At 41.2% G+C, this 16,188-nt stretch overlaps 1 protein-coding gene across 1 annotated transcript; it reads left to right on the top strand.

Annotated features, from left to right (window-relative positions):
- The first annotated feature begins 1,011 nt into the window (after positions 1 to 1,011).
- On the top strand, positions 1,012 to 15,497 carry ireb2 (iron-responsive element binding protein 2). Its single transcript, XM_062389461.1, has 22 exons — positions 1,012 to 1,073; positions 3,400 to 3,486; positions 3,787 to 3,952; positions 4,503 to 4,640; positions 4,762 to 4,998; positions 5,317 to 5,386; positions 5,472 to 5,655; positions 5,917 to 6,056; positions 6,271 to 6,442; positions 6,596 to 6,696; positions 6,986 to 7,102; positions 7,214 to 7,373; positions 7,554 to 7,689; positions 8,225 to 8,309; positions 8,418 to 8,574; positions 9,004 to 9,128; positions 9,804 to 9,908; positions 10,019 to 10,161; positions 10,866 to 11,013; positions 11,156 to 11,278; positions 11,626 to 11,811; positions 12,616 to 15,497. Exons 1-22 carry the CDS (start codon positions 1,049 to 1,051, stop codon positions 12,724 to 12,726), a joined length of 2,916 nt encoding a protein of 971 aa, XP_062245445.1. The 5' UTR covers positions 1,012 to 1,048; the 3' UTR covers positions 12,727 to 15,497.
- Positions 15,498 to 16,188: the final 691 nt, after the last annotated feature.

Here is a 16,188-nt window from a genome sequence, read left to right as displayed (position 1 = left end):
AAAAAGATAAACCAAAGAGATCTTCGACATGGTCTGCATTTGTCAGACAAGGAGTTAATGGGAAATACAGTCTGTCCCTGTCTGTTTAAATCGGGTGCCTGGTTAACTAACTAGCACATAATCAGTTAGCTCTTAATGTCTGTCCTGTGATCTGCAGCCATTGTTTCACGAAACATGAGGATAAGACAATGGGCTGATTCACGATGATGGGTCTCTCACCGACTGTTTGTTCCCGAGTAGTCCCAATAGAAATTACCGAACAAATAAACTCTTATAATCCTATTTAAATGTTATACACATTTGATATAATGTTTTAAATATATTTTTATAGTTTATTTTGGCTAAGGTGCTTTATGAATAGTTTACATTTTTAAAGCTTAATACAAGTGTTACAGATAACAAAGTGTCTGATATTATCATAATCGAAAGAACAAAAAAGCTGTTTAGATAACAGAAAGGGTAATATGTTGCTGTAAGGTGTAAAACAGATCATTTATAATCATCAGAAATATTGAATATTCATAAAAGACATCAGAGATTAAACTCAATAACCTCTTGTTTATTCATGAAGCATATTTAAATGATATAAGAAGACGGTACAAACTATAAAAAAATAAAAAAATAACATGGGCTACCATAAAATAAACTTAATTTAATTGACTATAGCACATATAAGAACAATTACTATTGAGCAAAGTGCTGTACGATAAAAGAAGACACAATGTAAAATACAAGAAAAGATTAAATAACAGACTAACATTATATCAAATTGCTATGATAAAAACAATTTAGGGGATAACTGTTTCAAAGTTGAAGGGCAGCCACAGCAAAATCTGTGATAATAATAATAGTTATCAACAACAATAATAATAATAATCATAATAACAATGTTTTAAATGTTTCTATTTTAATTGTTTTTTTGTTATTTTTATTTAATTGGTAATCGGCGAGTGGGCGTGGCCTGAGATGCCTCTGGTCTGATTGGTGGGCTCGCTCGCGTGTCGTTGTGCACTGCTGAGGACGGGTCGTGTTGATTTCAGAAGTCATCATGGCGCTCACTTCCCCAGTCCAAGGTAAAGAGCTGTCTTCTGCTTACCTACCCGCACACAGCCGCTCTGACTTCCAGCCTCTGTCACACAGTGACCGAGTGAACCCGACACGCGTCTCCTGCGATGGGCCGTCGCTGTATTCGAGCTAACGTTACAGAGAGTGTCCTGCTAGTGCAGATACAGAAGCTAACAGCAGCTAGCTCCGTTAGCCTCACTCTTCAAACAGTCGATAGCCGCCGCATTAATCCGCTGCAGAAGCCGGAGGCGTCTTTGCTCCAACTAACGACACGGTGGCCTCTTCAGCTTGAATACCGCGTCCATTAGATTCTCTCCTGTTATCTCCTGAAGACGCTCCGCTCGCGGTGTGATAAGTAGCGGGAGTGTGCTCCGCGATAAGGAGCAGCGGCGTTAGCAGCATTAGCGGCTCCTCCAGAGCCTGTCACCCGGAGATGATGAAATGTCCTCAGACACTATTGTCACCATCCGTAACACCTGATTCCAACGAGTTGTCTCTGTGTGGTGTCACAGTCTCATCTTTGTATTTATGATCTGTCTCACATCAAAAACCCTAATGACCGCATAGTATCGAGTCTGTTTGACCTCGTCCTGTCTGATTACAGGTATGGCCACCTTGTCTAACAACCCTGCGGCTGTAGTGGAAACAGGTTCCTACCAGCGTCATACTTTCAGTGTCTGGCTGGTGATCAGCCACTCTTCCTTGACTTATTGTGTGTGTCACTGCATATTCTCCATTCTGCCTTTCCGCATCAGGCTGTGGTTTTTCAGTTTAGTTTTGCAAACTGATGTTTAATAGAGATGAGCACAGGAGCTGCAGTGACAATGTAAAGAGCAAGGAAACGTTGGTGACATGCCAACTGCTTGTGAATTATCTGAATACAAGAGGCCAAAATGTACAGAAAGTCGTTCTGGGTGATAGAAAAGTTTTTCATATCTGTTTATATCGATAGTATCACGATAAATGTCAGTACCGTTATTTCTATATTAAGTTTAACAAAAAAACAATGTCTGCATTACCTCGAAATTTGGTGGAAGGAGGATACATGGCTGAGGAGTGAACCTCTTATATTTTGGTGCAGTTCTGGATCAGGGGTGGATCCAGGAATCTTTTTCTCACCTTCTTTGTCATCGCAAGATATGAGAGTAATTAACGAGTGCACATATTTTTTTTAATTGTGCATTTAGTGTTTGGTTTGTACAACATTTTGTTTATTTGCATTTGTCTCAGCAGCAGTGATAATGCTCTTTCTGCAGTGTCCCACCCCCAGAGCAAATACTGTAGATGAATAAGACGATGTGTTGTTTACATTGGTTTATTCTCTCATTTGTGTAAGTTGAATTAGGTAAGATAGATAAGATAACCCTTTTTTTATTTTTCCCCGCTTAAAGCACTATCGTGTTTGCCTGACATTTATTTTTCTGGTTCATCTGAGGGTCTTTACCATCACCTCTGATTGACGACAGGATGGCAGAATTGTTCTCGGGGATGACCTTTCTTTTTTGTAGTTATTCAGTAAATACACATTTAGGATTTGAGAAATCACAAAAACTGCACAGCATCGCTTTATATTGAAGACATTATTATGGACCTGGTCCAGTGTTTTCTTTGCTGTTTCTGTCTCATAATATTCCCAAAAGCCAGTAACCTGAGAGGCAGAATTGCAGCATTATGTCCTGTGGAGAGAGCAGCGAGTAAAGCCAAGACTCCACAGATTGATGTGCACATACTGTCCTGCTTAGCTTTTTACATCAAATCAAGGAATCAAGACCTTCACCAAAATTAAGCTGCATCCAGTGCTTTGTCCAAAACGACCATATGATATACCAATTTCTAATTTATTAGAGATATATTATGTATTTTCTTCATATATATTGGTCCGATCAGCATGTGAATGTAGATGGGACAGTTTTATTTATTTTACTGCTGCAGTCTTTAGATTAAGGTCACCACCTCCTTTGTTTTTTTGTGGCTGTATTCTTGCTTAAGTACACTGTCAATGATTTTTAATTGTTAAAAGGTGGGATGTTGCTGAAACAAACTGCTTAGCTACAAATGAGTATCAGTACATGGTACAAAATAAGCCCGTGGTATGCATGATGTGCTTACATAGTACTAGTCTCATAGTCACCAAGATTTAAATGTTGTATCCTTCCCTGATCTACTTAGTTTTTGAGGATATCCCCATAAGGTAAATGCTAGTGAGATGGCTGACTGTCTGAAACACAAATGTGGATTTAAGTCGATCATATGTAGAAATGTCCTCGTCCTGTAACACATACTTTTGATTTGTATGAGTCTCTTTTGTAATGAATGTTTGTTTCCCCTCTGCAGAGCACCCATATAGCCATCTGATTGAGACACTGAAAGATGGCACAGTCAAGTTCTTCAATCCACAGAAATTAAATGATCCACGATATGGTGAGTTCAGAACCTCTGACTTAAAGAAAGAACACAGAGATTTCCCCTCTTCTCTTTGGGTATTTATGTTATGCAAACTGTGAGATGCAGTGTTTTTAAGGACCCAGTTCAGTCCACAGAATGAAAGTATCCCTACCACTGATGTTCCCAGGGTAGGAGCATAAATATGTCAACATGTATAGAGTGTTAGAGAGCATTTGTACATATTCCTTTAGATGAATTTACCTTTAGGAGCCTACATTGGTTTGGCACAGTCATAAATCTAACATCACCACCTCTCTTTTCGTTTTCTCTTTGCAGACAAGCTGCCTCTGTCCATCCGCGTCTTACTGGAGGCAGCGATTCGTAACTGTGATGGCTTTTACACGAAAAAAGAAGATGTCCAGAACCTCTTGGACTGGCAGCAGCTGCAGAATCAAACTGAGGTGCCATTCTCTCCAGCTCGAGTCCTGCTCCAGGACTTCACGTGAGTTTTATTGGGTTAACATTTGCAGTCTTTGCACACCAAGTCTTTTGATCAAGGAGCAGTGAAATTATCCGGATCTCTTCCTTTTCAGGATACCAGTGGTCCAGTTTGATTAGCTAGCAATAAGACAACATATTTAAAAGAGGAAAACTAATTTTTGTGATCTAAATTATCCCGAACGGATCAAACAACTCTCTGGAATGTCTTTGAGAGATGCAAAAAAAGTTGGAGTCGGTGTGTAAATGTGATTGACAGGACGTAAGGACATATTTATATGCAAAGAGCTTTACACCAGGCCTCACTGCTGTATAATATTTCTGAGAAGCAAAGTTAGGCATCAGGCAATCACAGCTTCATGTGATTCAATTAATAAAATGACAGAGATGTTATCAGCATCTTCATTATTAGAGATGTCAGAGCTGATGGCTGGTTGATGGGTAATGTGCAATAAAATGACACAATTAACATCATTAGATCTTTTGTATTTATAGTCCTCCTTGTACTGAAGGTGTGGTTTGATTCTTTTTCTTATTCTGCTTTCCTTTCACAGAGGTATTCCTGCCATGGTGGACCTGGCAGCCATGAGGGATGCTGTTGCCAAACATGGCATGGACCCCAGCCTGGTCAACCCTAAATGCCCCACAGACCTCATTGTAGACCACTCATTACAGATTGAGTATAGCAAATGGTTTGTTTGCATTTGCTTTTTGTTTTTTTTATAAACATATTAAGTGAGTGAATTTTTTTATTTAAGGGAAAACACTGATCAACTTTATGAATCCTTCTTTCCTACATTTTTTTTTTCACAGTGCCACACAGAACGCCCCAAACCCTGGTGGAGGCCCAAACCAGAGCCAGGTTCCCTCTCGTTCCACAACCTCCAGGCCTCCATCCAGAGGAGGCTCACAGTGCGGAGGCCAGCGGGGCACATGTAGTAAAGCTGCCTGCAGTGACCCTCCAGGCTCCCCGGGTCAACCCCCAGCCTCCGTCCAGCAGATCGAGAACACGCCCCTCCTCTGCCCTTTCCACCTGAAACCTGTGTCTGAGTAAGTGTTGTGGAGAACTAAAGGGCTGTTGATGTAAAGTTTGAGGAAAATTAAATTGTGCCTCCATAATCTTTCAGAAATGCCAAAATAAGGATTCTATAAAGTATCCTTTATGGCTCTGTCCGTTTCCAAGTCTGTATCTTTATGTTGAGCATTACTTAGCTTTTAGGCTCGGTGTTGCAGTTCACATATCTAGGCACTTATTTAGTGTCACAACTGTGTAGCACCTTCAACAGAGCGCAAAAAATATTACCACTGACTGACACAGCGTTCTCCTCCATCATTTTCAATGTTGATTTGTTATTTTTTCTTTTTCAGAAATGACACATCTCTGAAGAATCAAGAACTGGAACTGACCAGAAACAAAGAGAGACTTCAGTTCTTTAAGGTAGCACAACGAGCAAATCAGGTTTTATTACATCATTTGAGACAGATTGTCTCACTGTTGTTTTTTCCCTCTGTCTGCCAAACAGTGGTGTTCTAAAGCATTCAAGAATGTGAACGTGGTTCCTCCGGACGTCGGCGCAGTCCACCAGGTGAACCTGGAGTATCTAGCCAGAGTGATCCAGGTCAGCAATGGTTTCATCTACCCTGACAGCGTGGTGGGAACCGACTCTCACACCACCATGATCAACGGCCTGGGCATCCTGGGCTGGGGTATGACATTCTAAAGCTTTCTAAGATCTTACCAGTATTTACATTTTTGGTTTTAAACATTGTCAGCCAGGCAAGCTAATCAGGAACTAGTTGTTGCTCCTCTGTGGACAATAGGATGATTCAGATACTCAGAGGATTAGGAGTTAAGGAAAATCAAGAGGTTTTACATCGTCTAAATAAACAGCAAAGAAGCTTTGATGCAAGCACCTCTCTGTTCATTCACTCCACAGTGCAAACAATGGTTTTGTTTTACTCCTCCAGGTGTTGGGGGAATTGAGTCAGAAGCTGTGATGCTGGGCCAACCAGTGTCTCTGACTCTTCCTCAGGTAGTGGGCTGTAAACTGGTGGGCTCCATCAACCCCCTAACCACCTCCATAGACATCGTCCTCGGCATCACAAAGGTAAAACTGCTCTGCTGCTCTTTAAATATACCTGTAAAACTACAGGAACCACACCCGAGAGTTTGAATAAGGTTTTTCACTGCAAACTGCAGGGACTTAAAGTAAAGTGAACTGTAACATCTATCAGGAATGGTATTCCAAGCATTATTTAATTGCAAAACATCTATATTTGCCTTATAGGAGTAGTAATGTACTATGTGATTTGATTTTCCAGCACTTGCGACAAGCTGGGATCGCTGGAAAGTTTGTAGAGTTTTTTGGACCTGGCGTTTCTCAGCTGTCGGCCCCTGACCGAACCACCATCGCTAACATGTGCCCAGAGTACAACGCTACGGTCAGCTTCTTCCCCGTCGACCAAGTCACACTCAGGCACTTTAAAAAGACAAGTGAGTGCTGCCTGCAGAGTTTTTCTTCACAGTTAAAGAACAGTGCACTGTATCTTCATCCACACAGTTGATGCTGGATTTGTTCTTAAAAGTCCTGCTTTGATGGATTATCACTGGATTCAAGAACTAACCTGACATTCGATTTCTTTTCAGATTTTACCCAGGAAAAACTTGAATTGATGGAACATTACATGAAGGCTGTAAAACTCTTCCGAAACTTTGAAGACCCCTCAGAAGACCCTGAGTATTCTGAGGTATGTTTTACACTCAATCAATCTGAGCTACACTGCCTGACATCTGATGTTATAATAAAGAGGCTCTAAAAAATGAATAGTGGATTAAAGAGAAGTTATTTCTGCCTTAATGGGATATTTTGAGTTGATGCTACAACAATTTTTATATGTAGCTTATAAAGAAAATAATTCCTTAACATTGTTAAGCCCAGAAAAGTTGAAATCATGGTTTCATCATGACCTTGTTTGCAGCAGTATAGGGACAGATTCATGCAATCAAGTCAAATAAAAAGTGTTGTTCATTGTGCAGGTGTTTGAAATCGACCTGAGCTCCATGGTGCCCTATGTGAGCGGACCCAAAAGACCACAGGACCGAGTGGCAGTCAGCAGCATGAAAGAAGACTTTCAGAGTTGTCTTCAGGAGAAGGTAACGTAATGTCCACTGCTTTACTCTACCAGTCTGTAAGTATGATGCATCGTTGATCTTCTTGTCACCTCATAGCGTAGATCTGTAAATAAAATGTTTGTCTCCTTGCAGGTGGGTTTTAAAGGCTTCCACATCTCCAAGGAGAAGCAGGAGACCCGCGTCCCTTTCCTGCACTGTGGTCAGGAATACCAGCTGGCCCACGGCTCAGTGGTCATCGCTGCTGTTATCAGCTGCACCAACAACTGCAACCCGTCTGTCATGTTGACTGCAGGTGAAGGACTGACTGAAAAATGAAATAGAATTAGTTGATTTTAAAATCCTACTTAACATTGAAGCATCCACAATTAATTATCTTTTCCGTTGCTTCCCTATGTGTTGACTTACCACATGCTTGTAATGCATGTTTGTGTCACCTAGCAGTATTTTTGATTCTACTTTTCTTCTTCTTCAGGTCTACTGGCCAAAAAGGCAGTGGAGGCGGGGCTTGTTGTCAAACCTTACATCAGGACCAGCCTTGCTCCCGGAAGTGGCATGGTCACTCACTACCTCAGCACCAGTGGAGTCCTGCCTTACTTCAGCCAGCTGGGGTAAGCATGTAACCGCGCACACACACACACATACAGACACACACAATACCTTGAACTGGAATTATTATTAGTTAGAATTAAATTCGAAATATCAGAAACTGGAATAATAGTGACGATTAAGTTGCAGATGTCTGTAATACATACAGACACAGCATTATACAAGGAGATGATGTTAAGGATAAAATGTAGCTTTGTTTTTTTATCTGATTAATAAAAGAATTATTGAAAAAATAATCGTCGGATCTATCGATTATCAAAACAAGTTTTAGGTTCAGCCTTAGAGACTTATAGAATTTTATCGGTCCAGAGGACATGCATAGGTTAGGCTATGGATCATGAAATGAACTATTTCAGCCAGTCTGATGCGCTTCTATAATGTACATTTTTAATTCAATCCCATTATAACTGTTTGAATATGAGCTTTTACCCATGTTACTATGAAGGTTTGAATTTGGAATAATAAACGTGACAGCCCCATCACACACAGAGACACATCACGTCTGAATGACTTTTTTCTTCCTTTACACATTGACAGGTTTGAGGTGATAGGTTACGGTTGTGCCACCTGTGTAGGAAACACAGCACCGTTACCAGACACTGTCATGGATGCAATCAAACAGGTTTGATTTTTTATAATCCTCGATTCTGCTTTTTATGTGTATATCAAATTAAAAGTAAGTAGTTGTAGCCGACATCAGATCAAATCCTGACCGTGTACTTTGTTTCAGGGCAACCTGGTGGCCTGTGGGGTGTTGTCTGGCAACAGGCAGTTTGAAGGCCGCCTCTGTGACTGTGTGCGTGCCAACTACCTGGCCTCCCCTCCCCTGGTGGTGGCTTATGCTATTGCTGGCACTGTGGGAATCGACTTTGAGAAAGAGCCTTTAGGTAAAAAAAGACACACGTCAGGAGCCGTCTTAAGCTGTTGCTCTAAAGCCTGATCTTACATTGGGGACTTTGGGAGTTTGGCTGTTTAGAGTGAGTCAGTGTTTAATGATTCAGTGTCTTGTTCATACATGTATCAGCCCAAGAACAGAGCTGTGCTGGTTAGTCCCTTTAAGGTCTGAACTACTGTTTATCCTTCTCATGATAAAGTCTTTAATCCATGATATAAACAGCCTGTTTAACATAGATGAAACCATAAAAACCTTCTGATCAAACCATAACACAAAGGGTTATCTTTTTGTTTTTTATTCCATTTCTGTTTTCAAGTTCTGGGATGTTTGTTTTATTTCATCAATGTCAGTCTCTGTCACTCTCGTTTTCACGTTGATATTGTTATTGTGCTAACTATTTGACTTCTTGTTGCTGATGCAGGGGTCACGTCTGAGGGGAAGGAGGTGTACCTTCGTGATATTTGGCCATCCAGAGAGGAGATCCAGCAGACTGAGGAAGATACAGTCATCTCCTCCATTTTTAAGGATCTCAGGGGGAGGATGGAGGTGAGGAAAGAATTTGTATGACTCTGCGCCAGTGGTCGGAGGCATCATGTTTTGGGGTTGTCCATCCATCCGTCCCCTTCTCTTGAATGTGATATCTCAAGAATGCCTTGACGGAGTTTCTTCAAATTTTGTACAAATATTCACTTGGACCCAAGGAAGTTCTGATTAGATTTTGTTTGTCAAAGGTCACAGTGACCTCATGTTACTCTGAATGTGCTATATAAGGACTGCCTGTAGAGAATTTATTTTCAACTAGTCCAAGTCATTTGGACTCTCTGATTAACTGATTAAATTGTAGTTGTCAAAGGTCAAGGTCACGGTGGCTTCTAAAATTGTGGCTTCTTGAATCAGATATCTCAAGACAGCTTGAGGGAATTTCTTCAACCTTAGATGAGTTACAGGTCACAAACACAGCAACAAACTGAGGTGCTTTCTCCCCATGCCATCTTAAAAGAAGTAGCACGTTCACCTGGATATCACACTTCCATCACTGCTGAATGATGCTCATTAAAACCTGCGTCCACAGCTAAACATTTAACCGTGAATAAATGCTGATTGTATATATTCCTACTGCAGTTTTTTGACTTGTGGAAAAGTGGCTCAGTTTCTCTTTGTCTAATTTGTGTTTTACTTAAGTCAAGTGAAAAGTTGTTGTGTTGTTGTGGCTTCTTCCAGAAAGGAAACACATTTTGGAACAACATCGAATGTCCGGAATCTGTACTTTTCCCCTGGGATCACAAGTCCACATACATCCGCTCACCTTGTTTTTTCAGCAAGCTGGTAAGTGTCTGTGGAACACTCCATTATTGAAGTAACATTTTTGTACACCTGGTAAATAACTATCAGCAGTTTAGTCAGTAAGCTTCTTTTCTGCTTGTCTTTCCTCTCAGAGTAAAGACGTTCCTCCCCCTCAGTCGATAGAGGGCGCTCATGCCTTACTGTTCCTTGGGGACAAAGTGACAACGGACCACATCTCACCAGCAGGCAGCATCGCTAGGGTCAGCGCGGCTGCCAAGTACCTGATGAGCAAACGGTCAGTTTCCCTGTCAGGCACAAGGATAACCAGATTCCCCAACTTCACTAGTGTCAATGGATAAATTCTCTTAAATCTCTGACTGCTGATGAATTCACACAGATCAACTATCAATAATCTGATGTTATTACTCCTGACCATAATTTCTTAAAACAAGTGGTTTTGTTCCAATCTGCACATGTTCACAGCAGTTCAGATCAGTCTGGTGGGAAAATTCATGACAAGATGTATGATGCATAAATTTGATAATTCAATTATTTAATAAGTTATAAATGCATTCGTTATTTTTGAGAAAACAAAACAAATAATAAAGACCTCTGTAATGCCTGCTGCACACTAGAAAATCCTTACAAACCACAAAGAAATAATTTGGCCAGATAATCTTTTCAAATCAGCCTCATATCTGCAATGCCCCCATGATTGTTGGAAGGGCTGAATAAGACCCTTATATTAGGCTGATAACCCCCTAGTGTGGATCCAGCCTTAACCAAAAGTTTGATGTGTTAAAACTGTAACTGAACAATTTACAATGAGGAGGTAAACAAAGGTCATTGCTTTGGCCACAGTGACCGTTCACACCAAAGATAAAGATACAGTTGCAATGATCTATTCTCTCAACACCTAACAAACAATGTTCTAATGTTTTTTTTTATCACAGGGCATGTTCAGTGTATTTACATTTCACTTTGAATCTTTCTCCTCAGTCTGACGCCGCGGGAGTTCAACTCGTACGGCGCACGCAGAGGGAACGACGCAGTGATGACCAGAGGCACGTTCGCCAGCATCAAGCTCCAGAATCGATTCATCGGCAAATCAGGCCCCAAGACTTTGCACATTCCCTCAGGCCAGACAGTGAGTTGACTTTGACCTTCAGCGGCGGCATCATGTGTATCTATCACCATCAACTGCTTCAGGTTCAGCCTCGGCTAGCCGGCTTGTTGTGTTTGCTAAGTCAGTCGTGCTGATGATGATAACCTGCTCTCTTCCCGATCAGCTGGACGTCTTCGAGGCAGCTGATCGCTATCAGAGAGATGGTGTTCCCCTCATTATCCTGGCAGGCAAAGACTACGGCTCTGGAAACTCTAGGGACTGGGTCGCCAAAGGACCATACCTGCTGGTAAACAACAACGAACACACTGTGCACACACAGTACAATTAACAGTGACAAGCATCTTTTACAATCTCATTTTTCTCATATCAGTATACTCTCTTTAGCTGATTAGTACACTAGAGGGATTTAAGTTCATTCAGTTTTAATATAAACCCCTGATGCTATAATTCTGAAATGTATTTGTAATGTGTAAAAGCAGTAAATATTCTTGTCAATGAAGGATATAGAAACATTTATCAGGTACACTTCCGTATTCATACAACCTGGGCTGTCCCTTTGACATATTCACGTTCTGTTACGCCACCACTCCCTCGCTTGTCTTCCTGACTCTCGTTGGTCTGTGGACACCACAGGGGGTACGTGCAGTCATCGCTGAGAGCTTCGAGAAGTTGCACAAGAACCAGTTGGTGGGAATGGGCATCATTCCACTCGAATTCCTGCCTGGCCAGAACACCGACTCGCTGGAGCTCAGCGGGAAGGAGAGGTTCACCATCACCCTGCCGGAGAGCCTGAGTCCGAGGCAGCAGCTCACTGTCAGGGTGAGCAACAGACAGCTGACACCACGGTCACACACAGCAGAAAAAGATCTCTGCTTGTTATTATTCTATCATTTGTTCTAAACTAAATCATATGACTGTTGTTTGATTAAACACATTAATGCTGGTTTTAATGTCACATTTATCACTAAATATATTAAAACTACCTTTATGAGTTGAACATGGCTCAATACGCCACCTGTTTTAAACCAACTTGGACCTTCAAGCTCCTTGCTTACGTAGAGTCAACCGTTAGGGATCTCTCCTCATCATGACATTACTGTGTGTGTATTTATATATATGAAAAGGTTAACACCCTTGTATCAAATGTGGGCGGCCCAGATAAGTGTTTATCTGGAAAGCCGTGCTCATTTCTAACCCATGCTTAAACTAATAACTCAGAAATGTCCCTCTCCCCCCTCCCCTCAGCTGTCTCTGTTACACGCACACAGTTCGATTCGTTGTCTGATACAGCTGCGGGTCCGGACCAGTGCTCTCCTCATACACGGTTCAGCCCTGTCTCTCTCGGCACTGGCCACATGTAATAATAAATGAGAAAGAAATCCAGCCTCAAGTTGATCAATGTTCCAGTTTCTTCATGAATTGGTTATTAGTTTAGTGTGAGGTCTGTCGCTGAGCGGGTCACCCACACTGACTTTATCAGACCCTCCTCTGCTGCTGCTGTATTTATCCTATATTTCATTAGTCTCTCGATTTCGATAGATGTGTGAATGATGTGAAACACTTACTGCACTTCCAGGGTCATGGCAGCGTCTCAGTAAAGGCTTTCTCTCTGTTGTCTTGCAGACCAGTCAAGGGACGTCCTTCTCGGTCACCGCACTGTTTGACACAGAGATGGACGTTATCTTCTTCCAGCATGGAGGGCTTCTTCGATACGTCGCACGGACTTTACTGTGAAACCGCCTGCAGCCTGGCCTCAAGCCTACAGAGTGCACCAGGCTCAGGAACTGCAGTCCTCTTTGTTTCCCTAGTTTGTCTTCAACTTGATGAAAGCGGCTGATTGGAACGACATAAGGACGAATGGTCTGTGTGTTTGAACTGGATATACGTCTCCAAACCAACAGTCATGAGAGGACAGTTTCAGCTGCTTCTCCCTCACTACGCATGGCTGGTCCCGCTTCTACTACAGCTTTGTTTGTCCTCACATGATCGGAACAACTGCAGGAAGACGTGCTGACATGCACTCAATAAAGAGATCTTTCCTTCATTGACCTTTGGACACATGTTTTTTTAATTTTGTTGATGGAGAGTGAAACTTCACAGTACTGAGGGGACGTCTCATTCACCATTGAAGCCAAGAAGAAATGAGTCCTCTCTGCCTCTGTTGTTATTAAGCTAAAACAAAACCAATCCTGCTTGGAAAAGCTAAGATGGTGCTAGGTACTATTAGGTTTTCCTCAACATTCATGTAAAGTTCATTTCAGAAAGTATCGGAGTTGATGTCCGTTGTTCTAATCAATCCTAGTAAATAAGTCAAAATTTCTTAATCAAAAATGTTGCTTAAAAAAGTACATTTGCCTCCTTATACTCAGTTTATCATGTGAAAAAATGTGTTACTATTATACGTGCTTTGTTACTTGCTCCCTGCATTAGCATGGTTCCTATTTCAACTGACAGTCATCTGCATCACATTAAAAGTAAATGATAAAAACTTTCCGCAAACGCATCTGTTAATAACAGTACACACAGCATCACATTCTTCTAAAGGTTCAGTTTACTTTCTATACAAGTACATATTTAACACAACTGGTGTTTAAACCCAGAGTTTCGTCAAAGTGCAACAATGTTAACTTTAAATTTAGTTTTTTATACATTAACTGCTGCTGAGGTGAGAGGCAGTCACTGAGCTGTTGACAGTTGCAGTGACACAGCAAATTTTGAGATTAAACTGCTGAATCACCCTGATGGCTGACGTTACTGAGAGTGGGTCCAGCCTGAGCCTGACCACCTACAGCCAAGTTCAGCATCATCAGCATTAATGTTCATTTTCACACATTGAGAATACCACGCTACACGTTTGGGGAAAAAGCTTTTTGTCTTTGTTGTCTGATAAGTGCACGACTCAAGCGATGATTCAATCAGGTGATCAGTGCAGTTGGGTCTGAAGACCTCGAGGTTGAAACATGAAAAAATCTATTGGTGGAGTTAGAGAGACCTTGAAAAACTCTGATGACAAACCTGTGTAACTATTGCTTAGCAGCACAAATTATAAACATTGTACAAATGCATCAATATAACAGAACAGTGGGACGAATAGGGAAAGTTAGAGATGTTCATTACATAGAATCAAACTTTGCCTAATAGTAGCTCACATGAGCAGCTGGTCACATCAGAACAAAAATGTATTTGCCAAAAAGCCCAAAAGTTTTGAACTGCAGGAAGTTGCATCTTATTGGTGACGAGTTCAACTTTTTAGTTGTAAGTCAAAGAATTTCTCACTTTAAAGAAATAACTTTGGGAAAACAGCTACTTGCCTTCTCTAAAGAGGTTGTTTTCACCTCTGTCCGTTTGCCGATACGTTTAAAAAAAAAATGCACCTGTTGACATCTCTTAAGCTCACTCATTACTGTTCTTGTTTCTATAATGAGCCATAGAGGTGGCGGCAGGTGGAGTTTGGATTGAGGCAGCTTGTCTGTCTGTGCTTAGCTTACATCTCTTTGGCTGAAGCTTTAAAGCCTCACCTGTACATAAACAGGTATAGAGAAACGGAACAGACATGTGTTCCTGTGACTGAACCAGACTCAACTCGTGAAGGTTAAAGCTGTGTTAGATTGACAAGTGTAACCCGGCACTTCCTCTCTGCACTGCTTGTCCTGCCACTGGAGGTTGAACACTAAGAAGGGAGCTCCTTACTTTCACCTCTTTCATTAGAGTGAAAGCTCCATGCATGAGGAGATGATCAATCCCTCCTGGTGACGTATAGTCACGGCTCCATAAGCTGAAATGTAGTCTGACCTGACTGAACTCAACTTAGAGTGAGGGAACACCAGCCCTCTGTAAAGCGCAGGTATTGCTTGGTTTATAATTCATGATTATGAATTGAACTTCTGGACTTTTCATCTGAAATCATTTAGGGTGTTTTTGTGCAATTTAAAATGTGTGTATGAAACCATATTGATGTATTGATCTGAAACCATGGATCCAGTGCAACACGTCACATTTTCTACAGTGTGGGTCGGAGCCTTTATGCATTTAGATATTTCTTTAGAGAGAATGACGTGTGCGGGCTCTGATCACGGGACGCTCTTCACACTCAAGAGGGAGCAATCTGTGTTTCTTGCTTTGTCCAACTGCCAAATCGAGCTTCAGCAAGTAACACACTGTGGCTTGATGATGAGGCTGTCGTTTGGGTGCCTCGTGTGTGAAGATGATATTTTCTACACTGCTTCATGTTACAGGACCCGTGGGGTTTGTTTTTCTTTAAAGTTCCGGTCCATCTTCACAGTTTGCCTTCTTAGTTGTTTATCAGAAGCGTGTGAAAGCAGAATGGAACATGACTGTGGACAGAGCAAGCAGCGGCACTAGTGTTTATGTGTGGTGTCGTCATGTGTCTGCTGCTGCTCAGTGTCAAAGTTCAGAGAAGCAAAGTGCAAATCAAGTCTCTGTCTGCTCATGGTGATGGATTGTATTGTAAATAGTTTTTAATAAATGCTGAGACAAATCTGCTACTTTGTGTGTGTGTGTGTGTGTGTGTCGGATTTAAGACTAGAAATACCACCAGTGGTGAAACCAGTAAAGTTTCAGTCTATATGATGTCAGCAGAGGCAAAAAAAACTCAAATAAATACTGTTGGTGTCATAACAGGTTAAAAAACAAGGACTGTTTAAGATGTTGCTGTTTTGTGTTTAAAGACACTAGACCCTTACATCAAGTAGGATCCTGTGTGTTGACTAAACTCAACCAGGGAGTAAAAGCCAGCAAATCTTTTTAGGATTAAGGAAAATAATTATGGTCCGTTTTTTTATAAAACGTTTTTTGTAAATAAAAAGGATTTTTTTCTTAGACAATCTAATATCTGACAGTTTCCAAAACATTGTATCTGGTTCACTTCTGTGTGACTGTTGTCTTGATGGACCAAGCGTACTGTTTTATCTTAAACCCTAAAAAGATTTACTGGCTTTTTGTTTCTGGTTTGGTTTAGTAAACGTTACATGATGTAATAATCTGTTGTCTGTAAACAAAAAGCGTCACAGAGCGGTGAACCAGTTATTATGGGTATGAACATTAGCTCGTCAGACACTAGATTGCTGAAGACAACATCCATTTATTTACAAAAAAACATCAACATTTATTTTATAAGGATCTCTTGAACTTGGTTCATGTTCAACCAAGATATGTGGAGAGGATTTTCTAGAGTTG

This window comes from Platichthys flesus, chromosome 6 (genome assembly GCF_949316205.1).
Source record: "Platichthys flesus chromosome 6, fPlaFle2.1, whole genome shotgun sequence".
NCBI classification, from domain to species: domain Eukaryota; kingdom Metazoa; phylum Chordata; class Actinopteri; order Pleuronectiformes; family Pleuronectidae; genus Platichthys; species Platichthys flesus.
Note: the sequence above shows the minus strand (reverse complement) of the source record. Positions and strands in the feature narration are given on the sequence as shown.

Excerpts from the sequence above, each read along its gene's own strand:
- ireb2 (XM_062389461.1), top strand. The coding sequence starts at position 1,049 with ATGGCGCTCACTTCCCCAGTCCAAG. Across the intron at positions 3,487-3,786 it reads ATTAAATGATCCACGATATG|ACAAGCTGCCTCTGTCCATC; the intron begins GTGAGTTCAGAA and ends TTCTCTTTGCAG. Across the intron at positions 4,641-4,761 it reads CAGATTGAGTATAGCAAATG|TGCCACACAGAACGCCCCAA; the intron begins GTTTGTTTGCAT and ends TTTTTTTCACAG.